The sequence below is a fragment of the Typopeltis vanoorti genome, chromosome 14, assembly GCF_054136105.1.
Source record: "Typopeltis vanoorti isolate ZY-2024b chromosome 14, IOZ_Tvanoo_1.0, whole genome shotgun sequence".
NCBI classification, from domain to species: Eukaryota; Metazoa; Arthropoda; class Arachnida; order Uropygi; family Thelyphonidae; genus Typopeltis; species Typopeltis vanoorti.
This window is the reverse complement of record NC_143562.1, coordinates 50,979,392-51,005,701: the sequence shown is the minus strand read 5'-3', so window position 1 is coordinate 51,005,701 and position 26,310 is coordinate 50,979,392. Positions and strand designations below refer to the sequence as shown.

Below are 26,310 nucleotides of genomic sequence, written 5' to 3'. Positions count from 1 at the left end.
TTTTTTTTTTTATTTTTAACTCATTTTTGAAATGCAAAATAAATTATATTTTTTGCATTTCAAAATTTCATTATAATTATTAGGATATCAAACATCAGGCACACTTTCTATTTTCTCTTTCTTTTCTTTTTTTGATTTTATAAGTATGGGATGTTAATGAATCTGGTTGTAATAAATACATTGATAATAAATATTCATACATTAATCATAGGGATTTGCAAATGCGCGCGTCCACACAATATATTTTATTAGCATTACCAGTTATTTTCTATTCGTAAGTTTTTCAATTCATAAAGTGATACGTGAAGGTAAGTGCCAACATTTTATTTTAAGTTTTAAAAGTAAGTAAGCTTACTTATCCCTTAAATTAAAGTTATACTTAGCAAGTTGACTCGAAGAAATAACAGCTTAATTTTAAAAGAATACGTATGAAGTTACCTGTTTTATAAAAAAAAATTATAATTTATTTTTTATAAAATAAAAAATGAACACATTCCCCATGCGCTCTATGTTGATGGTTTACAGTCTCCTACGATTTTAAAATTGGAGGAAAAATTCAAAACATTTCTGCTTCCGAAAATGCTAACAACCGAAATTACATTTCGGATTTAATATAAAAAATATAATTTATTTTTTATAAAACAAATAATGAACACATACCCCATACTCCGTCTGTTGGTGGTTTACAGTTCCTACGATTTTAAAATTGGAGATTGGAGAACAAAATTCAAAACATTTCTGCCTCCGAAAATGTTACGTAATAAGTGCTATGTTCTAAGAACTGAATATGTGATCTGTAATGATATTTTACATTATTATTTTACATTATTAGTACATTTCATGCTTAAAATATGCGATCTGTAATGATATTACATTACACTTTAGGTTTAACAAGTTTAAAATCAATGTCATTAGCAACATTCTTTAGTTGTAAATATATATTAAAGAAAATGGTGTATTGATATTTTCGAAATAATTTCTAAATTGTTTAATAGAAACTTTTATAGAATTCAAAACTTAATTATGATTATGGAAAGTATTATCTTTTTATTTTTAATTAAAATTCATATAATTCTGAATGAATTTTTTGCATTGCTGCAATATTTTCACGAATTGTTTACGTAATGTAATATGACTGTAATTTAAATTCAATATTAGTAGAGATATAGGAAGATTAGGTAACGTCTAGAATCATACAAAACTGTATTACAATATTGTTATTAAAAGATAATCAAATGAAGAATTATATGGATATAAATTTGTGGGCATGTTTATGCGCGAGTGCGCGCGCATCTTGCTTAAATGTGAGTGGAATGTACTCGTATGTTATTTTAGGATTCCAAATATTCCTGAGCTAGTTATGAAACAGCGTTGTTGGCACTTTTTTTTTTTTTTGTTAGATTAATGTGCACTGAAACTGAATTCTGTTTGTTCTGAGCTTATAAATAATTAACACGATTCTTTAGCCAGTCGTCGGCATTTGTACTCTATAAACATTTTAACATTAAAGACAGAGTTCTCGCCATCGCACTGATGCCTTATTATTTTGTACCATTTGTCCCCACTGTGTCAGATCTCCATTACTGGAAGCTGTATAAGGTCCTGACTTAACTCTTCCAATGACGTAATTTGGATGTAAAAGACCACCTGCAGTTAAAGTGACTATTACGCTAGTATCTTCCAGAAAAGCAGGTGGAACAACAAAAGAAAACGCTTGGTTAAATGAAGGATCTCTAGAGGGTGTTGCATTTCTGCTGTGTTTCGTCTTCACTTTTTCTCCTGCACACATTAAAGTGACCTTGGCGTAGGTGTCGAAATTTTCTGCAAAAAAATATCAAAAATTCTATTTAAGTATATTTGCTGAGCAGCAATTATTATCAACGAATATATATAAAGATCAACCGACATGAAAAACAGATAAAAACTGTACACGAATGCCCTTATAAGGACTAGCTTAAAGGGGCGAAGCAAGAATGCTTTTCATCTTCCCCGTTATCTATAGAGGACTGTGTTATAGAGGACTGTGTTATTGGGCTATGAAAGCTCTGATCATGGCAGGAGGGTAACAGCAATAGCCGAGCCTCAGTTCAAACTTCACTGGCTACAGCATTGCCATCCATTACCCTCCAAGAGTATTTTCAATCCAACCGCGCCATCAATCTGCCACGAGCGTCCTCACTTAGTTATTTCTTGTTATTATTACGGATAAGAAAATTGGATTGGTGTCAAAATTTAACTTTTAAAAGTCAGATTTTATATTATTGATATTTGCCTTTTTTATATAAAAAAGGAAATAAATTTTATATTAAACAAAATTATATGACAATTTATTTGATAATCTAAAATATTGTACATTATAACTTAATATTTATTAAAACATGTTGCTATTGAATATTATGAATATTTTATTATGCAAGTATTTGTTTGGATATCTCCTTAAATAGCTGAAAGTTATGAAAAGAAGAGAACTGTTTATTATCATGATCGTAATAAAAATAATATAAAAAAAAGCAATAAACTAAACTATAAAAAAGTTTCATAAATAAAAACATGATTAAATGGTTGGGGAAAATAAAAACGTCCTCTGGTAGCATGCAAACGATTTATAAACACAAAATATAATTATATGACGTCACTAAGATAATCGGCTAGTATTAGTCAATAGAACGATTCTATTTCATTTTACTGTTTATTTTTAGACAACGAATTGCAAATATCATTTATCAGTAATAAGCTCGGTATTAGGCTTTACCTTTGGCCCAAGGTTTGAAGGAAAGTTTGCAGATAGGCGCCTCCGGTCGCAAATGACGAGCTTTTAGAAGAATAACGGTTAATTTCCCTGCAGAACGACAATAAGACAGAGAAAGAAGAATTTGACCAAGATCCGAAACTGGCTGGAAAAAATAAATAAAATGTGTAAATCTCATTTATGCGTATCATTAAATTAATAATGATATGAACAACTGAAACTATATTCAATTTTAATATATTTTTAAAATTTTGTTTTAAACTTTTAATTTAAAATTTGGTTAAAATATTTTAATTTAAAATTTTGTTAAAAATTTGTAGTTTTACATTTAATTCATTATTAATATCAATATGATAATTACTTATAAACTTTTTTAAATAATTAAAACCATCGGCTTACTCTGGATATTGGAGTAATAGGGAGGCTGTAATTAGTGATGACATCATTCATGTCAACTTTATTTATAGGAAGTACGACATATCCAACAGCATCGTGTCTTCCCTGACGTTCGCAGTCCATGACAGAAAATTGGAGGAATTTCAGTTTATATTCCTCTTTATCTTTATCCATCGGCAATTTAAAATAAAAATATTCTTTGTAGGAAGGGTTGAGACTGCTTTTAATTGCTCGAGAAAATCGACTGCTCTTTTTAGATGGCATTATTGACACCTTGACAAAAGTATCATAGACACTACGACTTCCCTTGCATGGCAGATCTTTTGCCATATCAAGGAACACAGTCAGCCTAAAAAAAAAAAAAAAAAAAACGAATATTGTTATGGTTATTTAATTTTAAACACTGAATATTAATTTATTATAAAAGACATCTTGTTCCAATGTAGGTATTCAGGAGTCATAAAAAATAATAAAATAAAATAAATAAATAACATAGATATGGTAAGGCTTTAGATGTTTTCAGGAAGACAGTGTAGTTTTCCTGAAAGTAGAGTGTAGATACAACCAGTAGCGCACTCAGGATTTAATCTTGGAGGGGGGCCGAGCACTCAAGATTTAATCGGGGAGAGGAGAGCACTCATGATTTAATCTTGGGGGGGGGGGAGAGTTGAGTAGACGATTTGAGAATGCACACCACATTGCATACGACCTATGACTGAGCATCTTCAGTGATTGCCAATACATGGTACCCGTGATCTCCTCTGGCCCGACTCGGGCAAACGAAGTAGCGCTCCGTCCGCAAGAGCACTACTTCGTTTGCCTTGCGTTCACAGTGGCCGGGATTCCCGTGAGCGCTATAGGGTATTCCCACTTTATGTAACCGCTAATTCATAAGTAGTATAGAAATATAAGACACAACATAAATAAATTAAAAAATGAATTTTAATTAGGAAAAGATTTTTGGAAAATTTTCTAGTGTTTTTTTTTTCCTTTTTCTTTTTGGGGGAGCCAGGGCCCCTTGGCCCCCTTCCTGCTGGATAAAACTGACATTTTTGAGAAGAAAACTTAATAAATACTGAAGAAACTGAAATAATTATCCGTTTTTTTTTTCTTTTTTTTAATCCATTCTTATTCTGTTGATATATTTAATGTTTCTCCATGTTTTATATTTGTACCAACATTTTAATTTGCATTAGTATTCACAAATGCAGGTAGTTTTTGGACAGCGAAGACAATAAATAACAGTCGACTTACGAAAATAGTTCACATTTTTGTCGATAGATGACAGTGCAGTAAAGATCGCAATGGAACAACAGTAGCTGAGACATGGAAAAGTAGTGAGTCAAATTGCACATTATTGAAAACTCTATGAGCCAGGAACAGTAGCGCACTCAGGATTTAATCTTGGAGTGGGGGGTGGGTGGGTGGGGAGTTGAGTAGACGCTTTGAGAATGAGCACTACGCATCGCATACGACCTATGACTGAGCATCTGCAATGATCGCTAATTCTTAAGTAGTATAGAAATAGAAGACACGACACAACATAAATAAAAAAAATATTTTATTAATTAGGAAAAGATGCGCCACTGACCTCGAGCAATAATGTGATCGGTGTATTTGATCCATTTAGGGAATTACAGCAACAGGTGTAAAGGAATGTGCTGTCTCTGGTGGTAATTTGAAGAAGCATTAAGCAGTTATTGGGAAAGTCAATGAAGTTTACTATGTCTTTCTATGATTTTAAGGAGCCTTCGGTTCTAATTCGTGAGCATGTATTCAATGGATTTCGTTTTACACTTACGCAGTCCTATTTAAAGGATCATAAGGATTAAAAAAAGTGTTCGGTGTTATTGCAAAAGTAAGAATTTGTAGTTTATTTATCTCAAAATCATTTACTTCTTGACCGTCTTTTACTATAGTTTATTTATTTTATTACTTGAAAAAAATTATTGAAATTTGTTTCTAAATGACCAAATAATCTTCAACTAATTTCATTAATTCTTTTTTCTTTCTTTCTTTTTTTTTTCTGTGTAAAACTTCGAGCAACTGGGCTCACATGTTGCGGTGTAAACAATATATTTAAAAACTATTTAAAAAAAACATAAATAAATAACTCTTAGATGTTTATTTGGTCTTTATAGGGAGCCCTAGGATTTTTTCCTCTCTGAAACTTTGGTTTCTCATTCGCAAATAGGCAAACCGGTCGGTCCCGTGAACAAAAATACTCTTAGAGAAATGCAGCATAGGAATGGCAAGCCGGCTACCTTAAACTGACTAAATCCCTTATCACAGGATTCTACCCTGAATAGGGATTTTAGGAAGGATAAATGGATGGTTTCACCTTCACTCCTAGGATTCCGCAGTTATTTCGGCAGTCTGCTTTAGCAAGCGAGGGAGGGGTAACCAAGTTCCTTAACATCCAGTAGTGTGTGTTCTTGTTAACAAAGAGAGAGCGAATGATCTTGCAGACGGTTGTTTGGTTCTAAACATGACTCGTAAGCTGAGGGAAGGCCGGACTATCTGTACAGTACTTCGAGAATGTTCCATCTCCCAGCTGTTTTGATGGATCCAAGCTTAATTTGTCATAATATATGTCAATTTGGGCTTGGATATCAAAACAGCTGGAAGATGTTTTGATGGATATACAAGGCGATGTACATAGTACATATTCGTGTCTATGTGTATAGGTGGATACTACATTTGTTTGAGGAACATAATATTAATACGAACCCTCAATAAAAATGATAAATTAAAAGAGAATAAAAATAGTCTCTAAAGTAATCCAATTCTTACAAATAATTGTTTGTACATACTTTTCTTGGACTTGGCAATACGAAGTTGTAAATTCCAAATATCCCAGGACCGTATCGCTATCTTGTGATGCACTGATACCATCCTGTTCAGCTTGCATTTCTCTTTGACCGAGTTCCGCATGAGTCGAAGACTGTTCTTCCTCAATGATTATTTCATCTTCGCCAATTGAATACTGTCTCCATACGCTGATATCATAGCTGGATATGTGTGGTCTTTTAGTTTTTATGAAGTCGCTGTCGTTGCGAATGTTTGCTGCGGACATACTTCTTGTTCTCTGGTAGATGGGTTCCTCGCTTTTGTTACTATTGTAATCTTCTACACTCGTAGATGCTGAGAAAATCGAAATAAAAAAAAGCGATTAAATCAATAGTCTATACTCTGCGCACAGGCATTTCAATATACTGACACAGTAGTTCTTAACCTGGGGTGTGTGTGTGTGTGTGTGTGTGTGTGTGTGTGTGTGTGTGTGTGTGTGTGTGTGTGTGTGTGTGTGTGCACCCCTGGGGGTGCGAGAAAGCATTTCCAGGGGTGCGAGAGAAGTTTCTAAATTTTCGATGATGGAAACTACCGCCTGACCGCCTGTGAGAAACTAGCGAACGCTACGTCGACTTTTGGGACCCCCACTCCTACCCTCTCTACCTTTGCCTCAGCCCATCGCGCTTACCAGCACATGCAGTACAATGAGAATCTGGATGATACGCGCACGTGTTTGCATACTCTGAGTACGAACGTTAACGAGGTGGTTTGACCCAGAAACGAGTACTAATTTTCTTTAATTGACCAACATTAATCAGTGACTAAAGCCCATAACCGGATACGATCAATTGATTACATAAAGGTTTGCTGCAAATTTTGAAAAATGATAATTATTATTTTATTGATTGTAGTAACCCTCGGTACGTCGAAAAAACGCCAATGGAAAGACACTTATGTTGCTTATGGATTCAATACATGTAATTTCCTAAATAAAGAAAGAGAAACACATTTTTCAAGGGGGTGCGAGAACTTATTTTTCGATTCAAGGGGATGCCGATCACTAAAAAGGTTAAGACCTACTGTACTAATAGATTCCTATTACATGGGCGTAATAGGAATAATATACGTAACACATGAATGCAACCAATCGGGAAAAGCCCTCCATTATCTTGATTGACAGCATACAAAGGCTTGTCTTTTGCTATAGGTACGGTTTTTGATGTTTTTATTTTAGTCTATATTATGGAATTCTAAAAGTTGTTTACATTATGAAGTATTAAACTTTGTCTTAAATATTGAAAAACAGTACAGCTTTAACAATGAATAATAATAATAATAATAATAATAATAATAATAATAATAATAATAATAATAATAATAATAAAGAAATAGTTGGAAGTTTTACGATTTATATGCAGATTCAAAATTCGTAAAATGTGCGAAGTGCAAAGGAAGTACATATCTCTGATTAATCCTTGTGTCTAATTTATCTCGAATTCATTTTGATTATTAAATCCATAATTATTCTCTATATTTCACGATATAAAATATGAAATAACTTTTGTTACTCGCAGAACGCAGAACGGTTTGATGGGTGAAGCATATATGCTTTTCATATTCCCCTTTGTCTGAGAGGGAAGTTCTTTAAGTAGAGAGTTACTGAGCTTTAAGCTCGCCCTGGAAGGGCAGTGAGATTAGCTGTGTTCAGCTGAGCATAGAACTGACTTGGGTCTTTTGTATTTGTAGAATTTTACTTCATTATTGTCTGAAGCTTGCTTGATTAGCGGTTTTGGATGATTGCTTGTCTTGGTGAAGAACGTTTCTAGTAGATCATGAAGGAGAGATGTGATGTAGAGAGGGTTGACTTCTCTGTGAATCTGGGATTTTCTAATGAACCATGGGGCATCCAGAATTATTCTCAGGCATTTATGGTATTTATTCTGTATCCTCTGCAGCTTTTTGAATGCTTATAAGGCTCCATGTAGGAGATGCGTAAGTGATGACTGAGCGTATTACCATCCTGTAAATGAGTACTTTATTTCGAGTAACCAGTTTGCTTCTTCTGTTGTTCATGGAGTACAGTTGCGCGATTACTTTGGATGTCTTCGAGCTTGTGTTTTATATGACTGGTGAATTGAAGATTTTTGTCAAGCATCATTCCGAGATATTTGACTTCAGTCTGCCATTGAATCTTGACTCATAGCAGGTGTATGTAGTCCTCCTTCGTCTGGACCTTCTTTTTGGAAAAACAGTACGGCTGAACTCTTCTGGGGGTTTGCTTGGGTCCTCCAGTCCATCAGCCACTTCTCCAGTGTATGAATACTGCTTTGGAGTTTTCTGATAGCCAGTTGAGGGGGGGGGGAGTGAGAGATCTTGCTAATAAAGCAGTATCATCTGAACATAATGCAGTGATTGTTGAACTTGGGTTTTAAGGGATATCAGCTATGTAGATAGAAAATAGGAAGGGGAGGAGGAAGAAGTGAGCTCTGCGGCACACCTGCTAGGATCTTGCGTCTGGTTGATGGCGTTTCATTCATTTTGACCTGCATGTACTGTATCTGTCTTTGAGGTATGTGTCAATTATTTTTACTAAATTAATTGGTATATTGAATTTGATGAGTTTGTAGAGAAGACCGTGATGCCACACCTTATCAAAAGCGTTCGCTGCATCTATAAAACCGTGGCTGTGTGGAAGTTCCAGTTGAAACCTTTTGTGATATATTCCACCAGTCGGTGTGTTTGTTGTACAGTGCTATGATTTTTTCTGAATCCGAACTGCTCATTTGGAATAATACCTAATTTATCCGTTGCTGATTGAAGTCTTGTAAGGATGACTTTTTCTGCAACCTTTCCAAGATGGACAGAAGACTGATAGGTCTGTAGCTTTCGGGGAGTTGAGAGTTCTTTCTAATCTTTTTCATTGGCGTGGTATTCGCCTTCTTCCAAGTTATGGGAAAATGCTTGAATCTAAGGATGGCATTGATTATGTTGACTAGATGAGCAACGGTTTTTCTGGGGAGTAGTTTGATTATTCTGTTTGTGATTCCATCTGGACCTCGAGCCTTGTTGTTGTTGTTCAAATGGGTTATGATATTTGTAACTTCTGCTGGAGAAGTGGGCGTGATAAGTTCTGAGTTATTCTTCTGTTGTCTTAAGACCTGCTTGACTCGGCGGTGAATCTTGTAGATAAGATTGATGTTCAGATTTTCATAAGAGGGGTTACATTGAGTTTCCAAGCTATCAATTAGAGGTTCAGCTTTTTCTTTATCTCTGTGAGCAATTCCTTTCTTGGTCTGTATTGGGGGTATAGGTTGGCTTTTAATGCGGAGGGTTCTCAATAATTTCCAGATGGTGTTGTCTTCTGGGTTTAGATTAGTCAGATTGGTTTCGATGTTTTTGCAGAGCTTCACGGACTTGTCTATTTAAATTATTCAGAGTTGTTCTATCTTGTGGGGCTCTTGCATTATGGTACTCTTTCTGGCTTTGTTTTTTAATCCGATTAGGTCCATGATTTCCTCAGGTATCCGAAAGCTAGTGTGAAAGACTTTGGTTTGCGTAACTGATGCTAATTGCTTTTTGGATTTGGCTGGTAAGGTTGTTTACGGCTATGTCTATTTCCTCTTTATTGTGGATAATAGGTACTGAGCCGATGTGATCTGAGAGAGTTCTGGAGAGCTTGTCCCAAGATATAAAGGAGTGCGGAGGAGAGAATTGCTCTTGTGTACCGAGCCTTCTTAAGCAGAATGGGGTTATGATCAGAAGACGATTCGTTTAACGTTTCCAGTTGATATTGGTATCTGATGTTTCTGAGAATGGCGATGTCGAGTACATCTGAGCTTCCAGCTGGGCTGTGATGGGTGGGCTCTGTGGGTTCGGCTATAACAATAGAGTTTCGCGTTGAGTAATGGTTTAGAATACGATCTTTGTCATTGATTGTGGAGCTGTTCGCCTGGCGTTAAACTCTACAGCCATGATGGAGTCTGTGGAGCCAAGAATGGAGTCCAAGTCCCAGTAATGGAATACTGGATGGACTGTATACAGCATAGATTTTGATACTGCCAGCATTGTTTGTATGAACTTCAATACCTGCTATCTCTAGGTTCTTGGTTAGCGGATTGGTCACGACATTGTGGCTTAGATAGTTTTTAATGTAAACGGCTGTACCTCCTCCACTTGTGGTCAGTCTGTTTGTTTTGTACAATATGTAGCTCCGTAATTTAGGGTTATTAGCTGGCCTGAGATGTGTTTCATTTACTAAGATAATATCAGGAGTGTATCTGTGAGTGAACTGTTGCAGTTTCATGATTTTGATGCTCAGTCCATTTGCGTTCCACGCAGTTATGATAAGGGAGTTAGGCTTATATTTTCTTTTATTCATTATTGAGGGTTGTCAGAATTGAATGGGTATCTTGCAGGAACTTCTTCGTGGAGGATGGCGTATGATTTCTTTTGCTGAATTCCTGAAAATTGGTAGCTAGCGAGGCAGCTAATACTGATGTTAAGTTGGAGTTTGTGAATTCGTTTGGAGGAAGTATCCTTGGATCGTGCAGCCTCGGCGTATGTTTTGGTCCTGGTTTCAGGTTGTTTTCCTTACCGAGTTGTTAAAGTGGAGGTTGTTTGGACTGGATGACGATCTGCACGGTTACCCGGAGTGTCACTGCTGTGCGGTAGATGCGCGGCTTTTGCTGACCTGCAGTTCTTTGGGTGTGCTAATGCACCCTTTATAGTTGGCGGGATGGGGACCTCCGCAGTTTGAGCACTTAGTCAGCGTAGATCTTGGTTTGGTGCATGTGATGGTCTGGTGGTCTACCATCTGACTACCTGAAGTTGGACTGGCGTAATTTTTTGGCATGCCCAAATCGCTGACATCTGTGGAACTGTCCTGCTGACGCTCTCTTTTTTAGAGGTTCCGTAGTAATTTTAAGGCCACAAATAGCAGTCAGTTCATATATCTTTTTCTGAGTGTTATCAATCTCTACAAGTACTAAAGACATTTGCCTTTTGTCATACCTGAACATCCTGCTCACTTTGATTGGGGTCAGGCTCTGGTTGCTTAGATCAGCGGAGATTTCATCGGGGTTGATTCCTTCTGTGACACCGCATATCTACAACTTTAGGGTCTTTTTGCTTTGTAAAGCAAAGGTATGGTAGGGAAGATTTCTGTTGTCCATTAGCCTTTTCATATGCCTGTAGTCAGTGACAGTAGCCAGCTGGAGTTTGATTCCCTCATCTCAGTTTTTTTGTCCAGGAGTATGTGATGTTGTGCTCCCTGAGGGCTGATGTGACACAAGTCCATTTCTCCTTATCCTGTAATATGACTGGGGGGGGGGACCTCCAAGTTTTTTGGAACGTCCTGTGTGGATGAATCCTCCTCCATAAGATCTTCTGTTGTTCTTCGCCGTTCGTTCGAATATTCCCCTTGTGAGTTGTTATGGCAGGGGGGAGGGTTAAGTGACTGCACAGTAGTGAATTCCCCTTGAGATTCCTCATCCTCTCCTTCTGGATCGTTTTTTTTTTGGGGGGGGGGGGGTACAGGTTTAAATAACCCGGCCAGTCAGTTTCAAACTTTGTCATGATGAACTTCAGCACTTCCAGTGACTCCTCCTTGTTTAGAGTCCGGTTCCATTCCTTGATGCCCTCCATGCCAATGGGGCATCTCCTGGAGTTATTTGAGGACTGTGAAAGGCTTGGTAATAAAGTTGGGAGGCGGGCCTACAGTTATATTCCAGCAGGCTTAAAGACTTGCCAGCAGAATCCTGTTAACTGGAACAGTCAACTAACAAAGATCAAGAAACGGTGTTGTGCTGTGGGAAGAGACCCATAACAGAGACCCGTGGAATTGCTTGGCTCAACTCGGATTTCCTATCTCCTTAAAACCATACATCCACCATTGGTCATCAGTTGCGGGTGGGGTCTACGCAGCCATTGATCTCATACACATTTCATGTATAGGGGGAGATAGTAGGAATTAGAGTAGAATTAGAGCCAGTGCAATGCAAGATTCACGGAATACCTTTGTAAATTGTGTAGTACAGCCTAAACGAGCATAGTAAAAAAACACGTCTGTCCTACTGAGATTCTCCTAATCCGATCATCCTCAACTTTTGTTACTTTTTTGGGGGGGGGAGAGATCGACTGAGTCCTTGACTCTTTATCCCTTCATCTGATTGAAGAAAATGTATGGATAGGATGTTATTGAGCTATAAGCTCTGGTCATTGCGGCGAACTGCAATAGCCGAGCCTCAGTTAAAACTTCACAGGCTACAGCATTCCCATCCGTTACCCTGGATGGGTGTCGACAGACCCCTCAACTTTTGTTACTCGCAGAACGATACTGATTGGTTGGGTGAAGCATAAATGCTTTTCATCTTCCCTTTTGTCTGAGAAGGAAGTTCTTTGAGTTGAGAGTTATTGAGCTTTAAGCTCGCCCTGGAAGGGCAGTGAGATTAGCTGTGTTCAGCTGAGCATACAGTTGGCTTGGGTCTTTTGTATTTCTAGAATTCTGCTTCATTGTAGTCTGAAGCTTGCTTGATCAGCTGTTTGGATGATTGTTTGTATTGGTGAAGAACCTTTCTGCTAGGTCATGGAGGAGGGAACTTTTGTTACTTAAAAAAGTCCTTAAAAGGACTGGCCAAATGGGCGAAGGAAGAATGCTTTTCATATTCCCTGTTATCTGTAGAGGACAATGTAAGGATAGGGTGTTATTGAGCTATATAAAGCTCTCATCATGGCAGGAGGGTAACAGCAATAGCCGAGTCTCAGTTAGAACTTCATTGGCTAAAGCACTGCCATCGATTACCCTCCCTGGATACCCATTTTAGTCGCCTCGTACGACATGCATGAGCTTCAGTGGTGCTTTTGTTAAAGTAAAGCCAAACTCTAAAAATTAGGACGATCCCTAGATCACTCTATAGTGGCCGAAAGACCGTCCAACTCAGCGTTGGTTCCACTCAGTGACGGGCCCACCACAACCGAGCAGAACCGCTAATATTCCAGGGAAAAGAATCCACCGACAAGGCTCCTCACCGGCCATGCCGGAGAACACCTCCCCGGAGACTCAAAATGATATCCCAGGGCAAACCCCCCCCCCCCGGAATCTAAGCCTCCTCCACACCGGGAGAAAAATTCCGGAAGAAACTTGAGAGAGCAAACCTCTTGAAACTCTGCGTTCATTTTATTCGCCTCTTACGATTCGCATGAGTTGCATTGGCGCGATCCCGGCAACCACACGGGGAATAAACACTTTTGTTACTTAACATTAAAACTACTTAACATTAAAACGCAATTAAATAAAGAATAATTTCAATGAAGTCCGTGGGCAACTAAGCCATACTGCGGTATTTATAATTGTAAGATGCTTTCCAGATTCACAAGGAACGCTGTGCATTTGATACTTTACATAAAATCCTATAAAATTAAATATTAAATAGATGATTCTTCAGCCATCTACAGCGCCAAGCGGTACTTAAGTACTAGTACTAACGCCGCAGGTTGAAGCAGTAGTTCGTTCGAGTGCGCTGTCTAGTGCCTTCCAGATACATCTCGAAGGTTCTCGATACTTCGTTATTTTCATATAAATACAAGAGGATCTCATCCACAGTCAGTCGTGAACAGTGTGTCATTCGTGTATAAGCGCAAGCAGGTTCGTCGCTTCAGCCATAGCCTGTTGTTCTTTTATATTGCCAGACTTTTTTTCATTAGAGTGAGACATATTCAGTGGATAATAACCGTTACACGGCATTTTGGAGCATTTTTTGGGTTCGCCTTCCATCACTATGGCGTCAACGTGAAAAAAGGATAAATCAAGTGATTCCTATCGGGTTTTTAAAGAAAAGTGGACTAATTTGTATACTTTTTTGTGAATATCAACGATAAGCCAGTGTGTTTAATTTGTCGTGAGCCAGTGTCAGGATCCAAAGAATACAATATAAAACGACACTATGAGACAAAGCATGCATTCAGTTTCGATCACCTTCAAGGGCGACTTCGTGTGGACAAAGTGAACCGTTTCCAAATTGATTTAAAATGCCAGCAGGGTACGTTTAAAAGGCAAAAGGAAGCGTTCATCAAAGTAAGTTATGTAATAGCTGAAAAAATCAAAAGCCTTCTTGGACGGCGAATTTGTGAAAGAGTGTCTCATCGCTGCTGGGGATATTCTGTGCCCAAATAATAAGGAAGTGTTTAACAAACCGAGTTTGTCTGGGGTAACTGTAGCACGACGTGTCGAAGAACTTGCCAATCACATTGAAGGAACTTAAAAAAAAAAAAACGGTCGTCCGAATTTAGGTCATATTCACTTGCTTTAGATGAGAGCACAGAAGTGATGGATACTGCACAACTGGCTATCTTTGTCCGTGGCATTCATCAACAGTTCACTGTGGCAGAAGAACTGCTAGCTTTTGTACCTATGAAGGGAACAACGAAAGGCACTGATATTCTTGAAGCCGCTAAGAAAACGTTCCAGCGTTTCGACTTCAGCTTAACCAACCTCGAGGGTGTGGTAATTGATGGTGCTTGCTATGGTGGGAAAGAACAAAAGGTTTGTTGCGCTGCTACGGAAAGAACCGGAACTATAAGGAAAGGATTTCGTCCATTACCACTGTTTAATCCACCAGAATTTGTGCGCGAAAACTATTGGATTTGAGAATGTCATGAACGTTATTGTGACTGTCGTCAACATTATTGGGGCAAGAGGATTGAATCATCTTCAATTCCAAGTGTTTTTGACCCAAGAGTGCGAAGTGGATCACGGACATGTGGTTCATTATAGTGATGTGCGTTGGTTGACCAGAGAAAAGGTTCTTAAAAGGGTCTTTGACTAGGAGGGAAATGCAGCAGTTCATGCAAACCAAGGGGAATCCGATTGCGGAATTTAACGATCCGAAGTGGATGACAGACTTTGCCTTTGTGACCGACATCTCGTTGCATATGAATGACTTAAATATGCGGCTACAGTCCAAAGATCAACTGGTGCACACTCTGTTTGATCACATCAAAGCTTTTGTGGCCAAGCTCAAACTTTGGGAGGCACAACTCGCAAAAAAAGACTTCTCAGTTGGACTCAGCTTCTCGCTGAGTCCAACTGTTCGTCTCTTGATGAATACGCTACAAAATTAGCCGTGCACGAAGTGAGTTCGAAGAGAGATTTAGTGATTTTCGCACCCGACAGTCTTCTTTAGATTTATTTTCAATGCCATTCAGTGTCAATGCTGCCGAAATGCCAGGCTCAGTACAAATGGAGCTGCTTAATCTCCAAAACAACTCTTCTTTGAGAGAAAAATTATTCAGTGTGCGCTTGCTTATATTTTTACAAAGAGTACATTTCTGTGGACGCATTCCCTAATCTTCGCCGGCAAGCTTTGAGAATGTGCGCTTTGTTAGGAAGCACATACTTATGTGAGCAGTTCTTCTCCAGAATGAAGCATGTGAGGTCCAAGACAAGAACTCATTACGGACCAACATCTCGAGAATACTCTACGCATAGCAACTTTCAACAATGATGCCAACATCGACAAGCTGGTCAAGATAAAACATTGCTAAGTTTCCCATTGACATTGTAAAAAATGAATGTTTTCTTCGTTAAATTATCTTTTTACAAGTATTGAGTGTATTTACTTATCATGAACTTCTACACTCTAACTACACTCTTAAAGCTGAGTTTGTTTATTTTTATAGGATTTTATGTAAAGTATCAAATGCACAGCGTTCCTTGTGAATCTAGAAAACATCTTACAATTCTAAATACCGCAGTATAGCTTAGTGGCTCGGGGGCTTCATTGAAATTTTTACTGCGGCTCGCACTGTCTGGAATGTTCTTATAGTTCTTATAAAGACTGGCTTAAAGGGGCGAAACAAGATTGCTTTTCATATTCCCCGTTGTCTGTAGAGGACAGTGTAAGGATATGGTGTTATTGAGCTATAAAGCTCTGATCATGGCAAGAGGGTAACAGCAATAGCCAAGTCGTGGTTAGAACTTCATTGGCTACAGCATTGCCATCCATTACCCTCCCAGGGTACCAATTTTAGTCGCCTCGTACGACATGAATTAGCTACATTGGTGCTATTTTTATCCCCGCAGCCACACGGGGATTATCAAGGTTGAAGACCCCTAGTAAGATAGCTTAATTTTATCAAACAAATGATCTTATGTATTATAATTAATAGGGTGTCTGAATTTAGAAAATTTAATGCTTTAATTAACTGATGGTTTTAAATAATCATTTAAATTTATAATGTTAATTCAATATTTATTAAACATCAAATTTAATCTATTTTATTTTAATTTAATAAAATCGCTCATTTATTTCTTTTTAAATGTTTGTTTGTATTCAGAACTGAATGCTTCTCCATTTTGTGGCATTAAGCAGTTTTTTTTTTTTTAAATATTGCTTTCTGATCTTAATAATTATTTCATCATTTAATTTGTTTTATAAAAAATTTTGAAGTTTAAAAAGGTTTATAAATGTAAAATGAGTAACTAAATATACTATTAAAAACAAACCAAACAAAACAAAACGGGCATAAATCAAATAATATATTAAATAAAATAAATATAAGTGAAATGGTAAGGTTAGTAATCATGTCAGGAAGGAAGAAGTCCATCGACCGTGAGATGCGGTGATTGATTCATTCAATCCAATACCTTTGGAGGGTAATGGATGGCAATGCGGTAGCTAATGAAGTTCTAACTGAGGCTCGGCTATTGCTGTTACCCTCCTGCCATGATCAGAGCTTTAATAGCTCAATACCACCTTATTCCTACACTGTCCTCTACAGATAACGGGGAAGATGAAAAGCATTCTTGCTTCGCCCCTTTAAGCCAGTCCTTATAAGGACTATAATCATGTCAGACATGCACTGAAAGTCACCGATACCTGCAACAACATACCTCCAAACACCTCACCAGCGGAAATCTATGAAATTCTAAAGAAGCTAAAGAATAAAAAAGCCCCTGGCCCAGATGGCATAACAAATAGAGTAATAAAACTGCTGCCCCGAAGACCTGTTGTACATCTCACCACCATAATCAACGCCATGTTCCGATTTAACTATTTCCCCAGCTATTGGAAAGTCGCAGATGTAGTCCCAGTGCATAAACCAGGTAAAGATCCACACCGGCCTGAAAGCTATCGACCCATCAACCTAATCTCAAACTTAGGCAAAATTGCTGAAAAAATCATTCTCTCTAAACTCCACACCTCAGTAAATGAGTTAAATATCATTCCTAAGGAACAATTTGGATTCAGACAACATCACAGTACTACTCAACAAATTTATAGGATAATTGAGTATATCACCACCGGATACAATTAGCACCAGCACACCGGAGCAGTCTTCCTTGACATAGCGAAAGCTTTTGACAAAATATGGCACTTGGGATTACTACACAAACTCATTTCAGCAGGTATACCATCAAGTATAGTCCACCTAATTAAATCTTACCTCCAGGACAGACACATACAAGTCAAAATAAATGGTACAGTTTCAAGTCAGCGACGGATCTCTGCGGGAGTTCCTCAAGGTTCGCTATTAGCTCCGATCTTATTCCCAATATATTTGGCAGACATCCCGCATAACCCAATGTCATCCATCTTAGCACTTTATGCGGACGACACAGCAGTTCTTGCCAGATCTCTACGACCTCATCTTGTCACTAAAAAGTTGCAAGAAAACCTACTACAACTAGAACATTGGTTCTCCAAATGGAGATTACAAGTGAATCCCCAGAAGAGTGTAGCAATACTTTTCACCAGAAGAATGGCAACTGCCATGGGGGAACCTTTATCTTTTCAACACCAAAATCCCCTGGCAAACAGAAACAAAATACCTTGGAGTAATTCTGGACAAAAGATTAACGTTCAACCCACACACCAAAGCCTTATGTACGAAAGCATCTAAAACTATTGCATAACTTTACCCTCTAATAAATAGAAAAAGTAGACTGAATACCAGAATCAAAGTGCTCCTCTACCTGTTGACGATCCGCCCAATGTTGACATATGCCTCTCCAGCCTGGAGCCACACATTCAACTCCAACATCCTCAGTCTGCAGAGAGTGCAAAATAGGTGTTTACGCATGATATTGGACGCACCGTGGTTTGTAAGGAACGTGCAACTGCATAGAGATACAAACATCCCTTACATCTACTCCTTCCTATTATCTACAGCAGAAAAGTTTTTCTCAAAGATCTCTACACACCCCAACGATCTAGTTAAACAAGCAGCAAACTATGAAGAGACTGACCTCTTCAAATACAAGAGGCCAAAAGCCATCCTAAATACTTGCAACAATGACTAATCTCCGTGCCCCCCAGGGCGAGCTCTCAGCTCATAAATGTTTCCTTCAATTCATCCTCCTTATCAGACAACGGGGAATAAAAGCATCTTGCTTCACCCTTCTGGCCAATGATGTTATGTATGTAATTCTTAGTAAGATGGAAATGAATCAATCGACCGTGAGATGCGGTGATTGATTCATTCAATCCAATATCCTTGGAGGGTAATCGATAGCAATGCTGTAGCCAATGAAGTTCTAACTGAGGCTCGACTATTGCGGTTACTCTCCTGCCATGATCAGAGCTTTAATAGCTCAATAATATCCCTTATCCCTACACTGTCCTCTACAGAAAACGGGGAATATGAAAAGCATTCTTGCTTCGCCCCTTTAAGCCAGTCCTTATAAGGACTATAAGATAATTCTTAGCAAGAAAAAGAAATTCGAATTAGATAAGTCCTTTTTAGGACTTCCAGGGTAAAAAATGGCAATGCTGTAGCAAATGAAGTTTTAACTGAGACGCGGCTGTTACCGTTACCCAGCAATAACTAGAGCTTTTAGCTCAATAACACCCCATCCACACAGATTTTCTTCATTCAGATGACGGGATAAAGAGTTAAGGACTCAGGTCCATCTCCCAGTTCTTTTAAGAACTTTAATTCTTAGTAAGCATTACTGAACTAACAGTTTGATATTATTATCCGTCTCTCTGGTTCGATATAGTTAGAATTCTGTGGATAGTCAATAAAAACCGGTCAGCGATTTGTGTATCAATATTGGCTCTCCAGAACATTGTAGAAGTGATTGTGTAATATTTTCAATTTCGACAGGTGATTGTTCACACTGTTAGAGTAGACAATTTATGCTTTATAATTAGTACTGGTTCACAAATGCCATATTAGATAAATTCCATAGCGTTAAATCGGTATACCCTATCATTTAATAGAAACAGTGGAGCGTAACGATGCGCAATTTGATGCAAAGTATAACTATTGACCGTTTTAATATTACTCATGATAACATACGCATTTATAGGAGCGCCTTTGTGAATATAATCGATGCATGATTTTACGAGTTCCTCCTTTGTTCCTACTGTTGGAGAGTTGGTCAGGTTCGTGTTATATTATTCTGACTTATGTATGAAGGCGGATATTTGTGGCTGAGCAGGTGAAGCCTAGCGTGTTTACATGAAGATTACCAATTAGAGCTAGGCGGTGTTATACTCGATAATATCATTTATCCCGGTTTCTAATTCACGAGGAAATCTGTCCGGATTTGTGTCGGGACGTCTGTATATTGTGTCAATAATGTATTTGTAGTTACACTCGTCAGTGATTTCCTGCTACAGTTTCAGCGTCTTTGAAATCGGAAGGGAGTTTTAGCAACATTATATCCTTCCATAAAGCAATGTTTTTTTTATTATCTTCCAAGAGTGTAGGGGTGAAATTTTCTGATGTTTTAAGCATGCATTTTCATATCCTTGTTACGAATTTCAGTGAGAAGTAATCTATATCAGTCGGAGTATTACTAAATAATGCTAGCAAAACGAACTGGTTTTTTTTTACAGAGCGGTTTAGTTTTGGTTGTTAATACAGCTACGATTATGAAGTCAGTGTATTATAGCGGTCAATTGCATGTGTTTTCTTGTTTTACAAGCGTTTCCAAGTTTCTCGAAAGAAAAATAGCTGCCATCTTTGCATGAGATCAGTTTGAACGTGTTTCACCTCTGTTTAGGTTAGCGATAATGGCATATTCAATACTTCAGAGATTTTTTTTTTTAATTGGAGATTACCGAGTTATACGGGTAGGCTGGTTAGATCGGAAGCAGATGTAATCATATATTCTTAAATCACAAAACCTGTATTTTTTTCTGTTTTTGTTTTCCTGGTCGAGAACAGTAGATTCTCCTCCAGCAACATTAAGGTTGCTAGAGGAGATGTTGCATTAAGGTTGCTCCTCCAGCAACATTAAGGATTTATTAGAGTAGAATAAGTCACGAAATAATATACATTTTGTTTGCCCTTTCTTTCTTTCTTTCTTTTTTCTTCTTCTGTACATTGCGTTTGCTTACACCTTTTGCTTAACGCATAGCTACTAAGATCCCAACAGTTACATACACGCCATCAGGATGCAGTGCCTCGTTGCACCTGTTGGAGAACATTCTTAGGCGTTTGAAAATGACCTTGATAAGACACCTGCCTTCCTTATAGAGTTCACTTGCCATTGGAGCTGAGAATCAGGTGTTGCGTCGATCAGCAGGATGGTCGCTAATTCACCAGTTGCCGTTTCTATTGCATCCTAATGATGAGTTGTTTCATTTAGAATCAAACTCCAACCGGTTTCAATAATATATTGAAAAATTTTATACGTGACACGAAATTATATTCTTGTTTTATGCTTTATTCAAACGTAAACAAACAATTCTACATGTTTGCAAACGAAAAGCTATAGGCCTACTTTAGTTTAGTGCTAAGTTTATATATTGAACGTAAAAAGTAGAAATTGTGAGAAAAATGGAATTTACTGTTGCATATTAATAATTGTTATAATATTTTTATTCGTCTTTGAGAATAGTTACAAATACTACTACTAATAAAAATAATAGCGTTGAAATTAATATGTCATATTTTCTTATTAGTAAAGACATAGTACAAAGTACATTCATCATTTGGATAACTATACCCACCCAAGCACAGTAGTAGTGTTAATTCATTATTACTTAAAATATACAATAAAGACAATTTATGGTATAAGCTGGAAAGAATCCATGTAAATCAGAGCTTAAAAAGCGATATATAGAACAAAAACAACTTCCATTGCGAAACATGCCGAATTAAATGTAATTATTACACCAGTAAAATTAAATTAAATAAAGGAAAAATTAAACGAATATAGTCAATAATAAACGAAGCATAAAAATACCACTTCCTACTGGCTCAACGACTGTTATCCAGAATTTTGCCAAACACGGTTGAAGTAACAAGCAACTAGCGGACAAATTTAATTATACTTTCAAGAAACGAAGTTAAAACGAACTATACCATCTTGGAAAGCCAAATGCTAACTAACATTATCCAAACACAAAACAAGACTAGTTCCCCTCGATAACATAAAAAGCTTTGAATACGATTATCTCAAACATCAACTTTTAAACATCCAATGAATTTTAAAACAACCAAGGGATATCGAAGTGCACTTCCCTACCGTATCGCCAGTTATACTCAAATTGCTAAACCTAATATTTCAGAAATACAAAATACCACCAGGCATAAAACAACAGTGATAATTCCACTACATAGAAAACGAAAATCCGATGAAATTAACAATTACAGGCCTATATCCTCGCTGTTCATAATAGAAAAAATTATGGAACGGAATGGGAATGAAAAAAATATCCACATATCTAGAGTAATTCAATATAATATCTAAACCTCAATACGGATTTCGCAAAAAATAAAGGAACCGATATCTTACTGGATGAGCCCTGTGACATATTCAACTCATCTCCGCACAAAACCCACTTTGCCTTTGAACTAGCATCTGACTTCTCTAAAGTTTCTAACACCATAGAGTACATACGTTTTCATTATTTTATTTAAAAAAAAAACACTTGAAGCGGTTGGCATAAGAGGAAACTTCGATCCACAACTGGATCGAAGACCTTCTAAAAAACAGAACCAATATTCCAAAAATAAATCCCACATATAGCAACAGAACTGAGATTAATTGTGACATTCCACAAGGGGCAATTCTATCCATGCCTTTTTCAATATTTATGTAAACGATCTATCCAACCTGAAGCTATTTAGTGACTTCTATCAGTACGCAGATGAAACACTATTCATATCCATACACAAAGACCTAACAATGGACTTACAACATTTACAGACTTCAACATAATCACTGATTGGCTCATGCGTAATTCTATCGTAATAAAGAGCAATAAATCTGAACTCATATTTAGAAACCCTAGGATGGCTATAGATGTCTCCTGCATATCACTTAAATGCCATACCTCACATTGCCCAAAGAAAATAAAAACCTGTCCTTCCCCAACAATCCAGGAGGTTTCAAACATCAAATATTTAAGCCTGAACTTAGACCACATGCAGTGGAACACACACACATTAACTATATACACAAAACCCTGCGCATATTACTGTTTAAAATGTGCTACTTGCAAGACATGAACTAGGAAACTCATCTACGAATCCCTAAATGAGTCTGTACTGAGATATGATAAATCTTGTTATGGTTCTGCCTCGCAATACTTAATGAAAATACTAAAATAGGCTGATGGCAATAATAGCTCTTAGACAGACTGTAAACACGCCAAGTTAAAGAATTTTTAAATAACTCTAAAAATACTAGCATACACGATCAATATAACACGTTGATAGAGGGCGCTGAATTTCAAAAAGGAAAGAGATTGGTATATAATATTACACACCACTGCACTGTATATATTCTAAACATTGAAATTACCATGCAACTATAAAATGAAATGTCATGGGACTCGTATCAATATTGTCAGCCTTAGATGTCATTTAATAAATCTCAATATATCAACTTTTTTTTAAAAATTTTCCTTTTTCTTTCAGCGCTTAAACAGAATTCCCTAATTATCAAAATAATGAAATCCGTGATATATTTAATATACTCACATGTAACAGCTGACGAATGTCTTCTTGGTACGTAAAATGATAAAGATTCCAAGTCATCACCTCCTTCTGTTGATCTAGAATCTTTCCTTAGAATAAATCCTTTCATATCATCGATTACTTTGCGGGAATAAATAGGGGATGGACAATATCGACAACAGCAGGAGCACATCATCAGTGACTCTCACTCATTCCATAACGAACGAACGCTTTACGAGGTGAATTACACGAAGGAAGTGCACACCAACGTTAACTGGAATAGATCAGTTATAATTCTATTAGCGCAGCCATATGTCCTATCTCTCTTGCACACATAGGTTAGTTATAGCAAGTTGTTACATGACAATATTTAGTTTCCGTTTAACAATTTATGCTAGTACTTTTTCGTCAATTATACCTCTAGGTTGAGGAACAGTTGCGCTACCTAGTGCCATATTGTTGTCTTTCAAAATCAGCGCAGGGGGGAAGGATAACTATTATGCAAATAAATAGTAGCATACTTGTTATTAGACTATTGTACTCTCTCTCTCTCTCCAATCACTACCATATTTATATACTTATAGCAAACATTCTATATTTATTTATAAGTATTTCATTATAACAAAAAAAAAAAATAAATAAATTATTAAATGTTTAAACCCCCTCGTAATTTATCGGCCATCCTCTATAATAAACAATACTGTACGAAGCTCTTGTTTATCTATAATAAAAAATATGAAACTGTCACCTATTTATTAATCTATAAAATAAAAAATGTAACCATCTTCAACCAGAAAAAAATATTTATTCATCTAAAAATAAGATTCAATTAAAACGAAGAACGCTAAACTTGCTTTCATCTTCAGCGTAAAATGAAATTTTCAGTATAGTCCTTATAAGGACTGGCTTAAAGGGGCGAAGCAAGATTGCTTTTCATCTTCCCCGTTATCTGTAGAGGACAGTATAGGGATAAGGTGTTATCTAACTATTAAAGCTCTGATCATGGCATGAGAGTAACAGCAACAGCCGAGCCTCAATTAGAACTTCATTGGCTACAGCATTGCCATCCATTACTCTCCAATGGTATTAATCACCGCATCTCGCGGTCGACGTCTAACCCTCCTAGAAATTTTCATTAGTCCTTATAAGGACTGGCGGGCGAAGCAAGAATGCTTTTCATATTCCCCGTTGTCTGAAGAGGACAGTGAAGGATAGAGTGTTATTGAGCTATAAAGCTCTGATCATGGCAAGAGGGTAACAGCAATAGCCGAACCTCAGTTAGAACTTCATTAGCTACAGCATTGCCATCCATTACCCTATCTGGGTACCAATTTTATCGCTCGTACAACATGCATTAGCTATATTGGTGCTATTCTTATCCAGGCAACTACACGGGGATGAAAGTATCAGTAGTCTTTATCCTTATAATGACTGGCTTAAAGGGGTGAAGCAAGAATGGTTTTCATCTTCCCCGTTATCTGTAGAGGACAGTGTATGGATACGGTTATTGAGCTATTAAAGCTCTGATCATGGCAAGAGGGTAACAGCAATAGTCGAGCCTCGGTTAGAACTTCATTAGCTACAGCATTGCCATCCATTACCCTCCATGATCGCATCTCACGGTCATGTGAACTGTTCATGAATTAAGTTTCAATATATTAAATTAGTAAAGGTGTTTTCTAATTATTTTCTATTAAAAAATAAATATGCATTAAAAACTGAAATACTATAACATTTTTTGTAGATTTTAATATTTACAAAATTTTAGATAAGTTAAATTTGATATTTTTAAATTTATTATAATTAGAAATTAAAAAATTACCGAGACTATAAATGAGAAAACGATACACTGAAGAAAGTACAGCCCGTAAGCTTAAAATTATATTATTATTATTATTATTCCTGATTCCTCCAAGGAGTCCGAAGACTCATCGCGGGAGGACACCTACAACTGTCTCAACCATTACACCGAACCTTTACTACGAAATCCAAATATAAGTACAATATATGTCTTTTTCCCCCTAAATCTTAAAGAATTTATTATTAAAAGAGCCTGAAATCGGAAATGTTGCGGGAAAAATTTTTTTTTCCATTTTTACATCACTTTATGCACTGTCAAACGTTTGTTGCAGTGATGCAGAAATAATTAATCATTTCGCTGTCAAATATATACAACTTCTTCACTGAAACGTTTATTTTATTGTAAATATTGCCTGTTGTGTAATCTCCAATTAAACTAATTACCATTCTGTTATCTGCATCTGTGGCTCATATTGTATTGTGAGGGGGGGGGGGGGGGAAGAAGAAGAAACAAAATAGGGAATAATTTTGCCAAGCTATAGAGTCTGATCACGAAATACAAGTGTTGCGCCATCTGCTTGACATCCGTTAGCTTGTAGAACATGTACTCTCCCTTTAGCGCACGCATGCAATTGGATTTTCATCTCTTTAAAATAAGGAATGTTTATATTTTATTTAAAATACTATAGAGATAAACTCTGTATTATTATTTCGACAATTCTTCTGCTTGTATTTTCTTTTGTGCAAAAAAAAAAAAAAAAAAATTCATAACAATTAGGCAGACGAATTCTTATTTGATTGTGTTCAGAATAGATAGTGAAGAACACGCATGCTTGGGATTTGATGATACGGTTGCTTAACTTCACATAATGTAATGTAATGTTACGCGATCTTTACTTTACCTAATACTGTATTTGCAATAATATCAACAGAAAACGTACATATGAAATATATGCGACCTACAGATATTATAACGTGTTACTGGTGTGTGAATGGAAATTCTTTTAAATATAAACAGGGATTATTCTTATTCTATTTATTCTTTAACTTAATTCTTTGCAAGTAATTTAGCTGCTTTTCAAAACTGCCACACACACACACACACACACACACACACACACACACACACACACACACACACACACACACACACACACACACACACACACACACACACACACACACACACACACACACACAGTTCAATAAATTTCTGACAAATTTTGGATATAGCGGTTTTGAACATTAGGAGTCCCTTATAAAATTCAACTCAATCGAACAACACTGCAGGGCGCCTAATTGGGAAGGAGGGGGGGGGTGCATCCTTTGTATATGTCCTACACTATCTAGTTTAGTCCAAATTTAGAATATAGCTGTTTTCAATTGTTCCACTCTCCGACAAAATTCCAACAGGAAAAAGTCAGAGGAAGTTGTAAGGTTTATGTGCGGTCCTGCGCATATATATATATATATATATATATATATATATATATTACTCATCATTTAAGTTTCACGAATTTTCACAATTCTTAGAAGAAAACAACTGTAATTTTTCTTTTCCTATTTCATTCTTTATAATATTTCTTGTTTAGCACAATCCAAATTAAAATGCGCTGCTTATGTGTCTTTCTAAGAATCACTTTGCTGAAATTATTGTGGTT

At 36.9% G+C, this 26,310-nt stretch overlaps 1 protein-coding gene across 1 annotated transcript in view; it reads right to left on the bottom strand.

The window, feature by feature from the left end:
- Window positions 1–676: 676 nt before the first annotated feature.
- The window catches only part of LOC150099463 (synaptotagmin-7-like), a 42,318-nt gene continuing 16,684 nt past the window's right edge, over window positions 677–26,310 (bottom strand). The window contains exons 2-6 of the mRNA XM_090404189.1: window positions 22,874–23,123; window positions 5,959–6,289; window positions 3,149–3,494; window positions 2,753–2,894; window positions 677–1,821 (exon numbers count right to left, since the gene is read on the bottom strand). Coding sequence (XP_090260315.1) covers window positions 1,505–1,821; window positions 2,753–2,894; window positions 3,149–3,494; window positions 5,959–6,289; window positions 22,874–23,045 — 1,308 coding nt within the window. The 5' untranslated portion in view covers window positions 23,046–23,123 and the 3' untranslated portion in view covers window positions 677–1,504. The remainder of the gene's footprint in view (window positions 1,822–2,752; window positions 2,895–3,148; window positions 3,495–5,958; window positions 6,290–22,873; window positions 23,124–26,310) is intronic.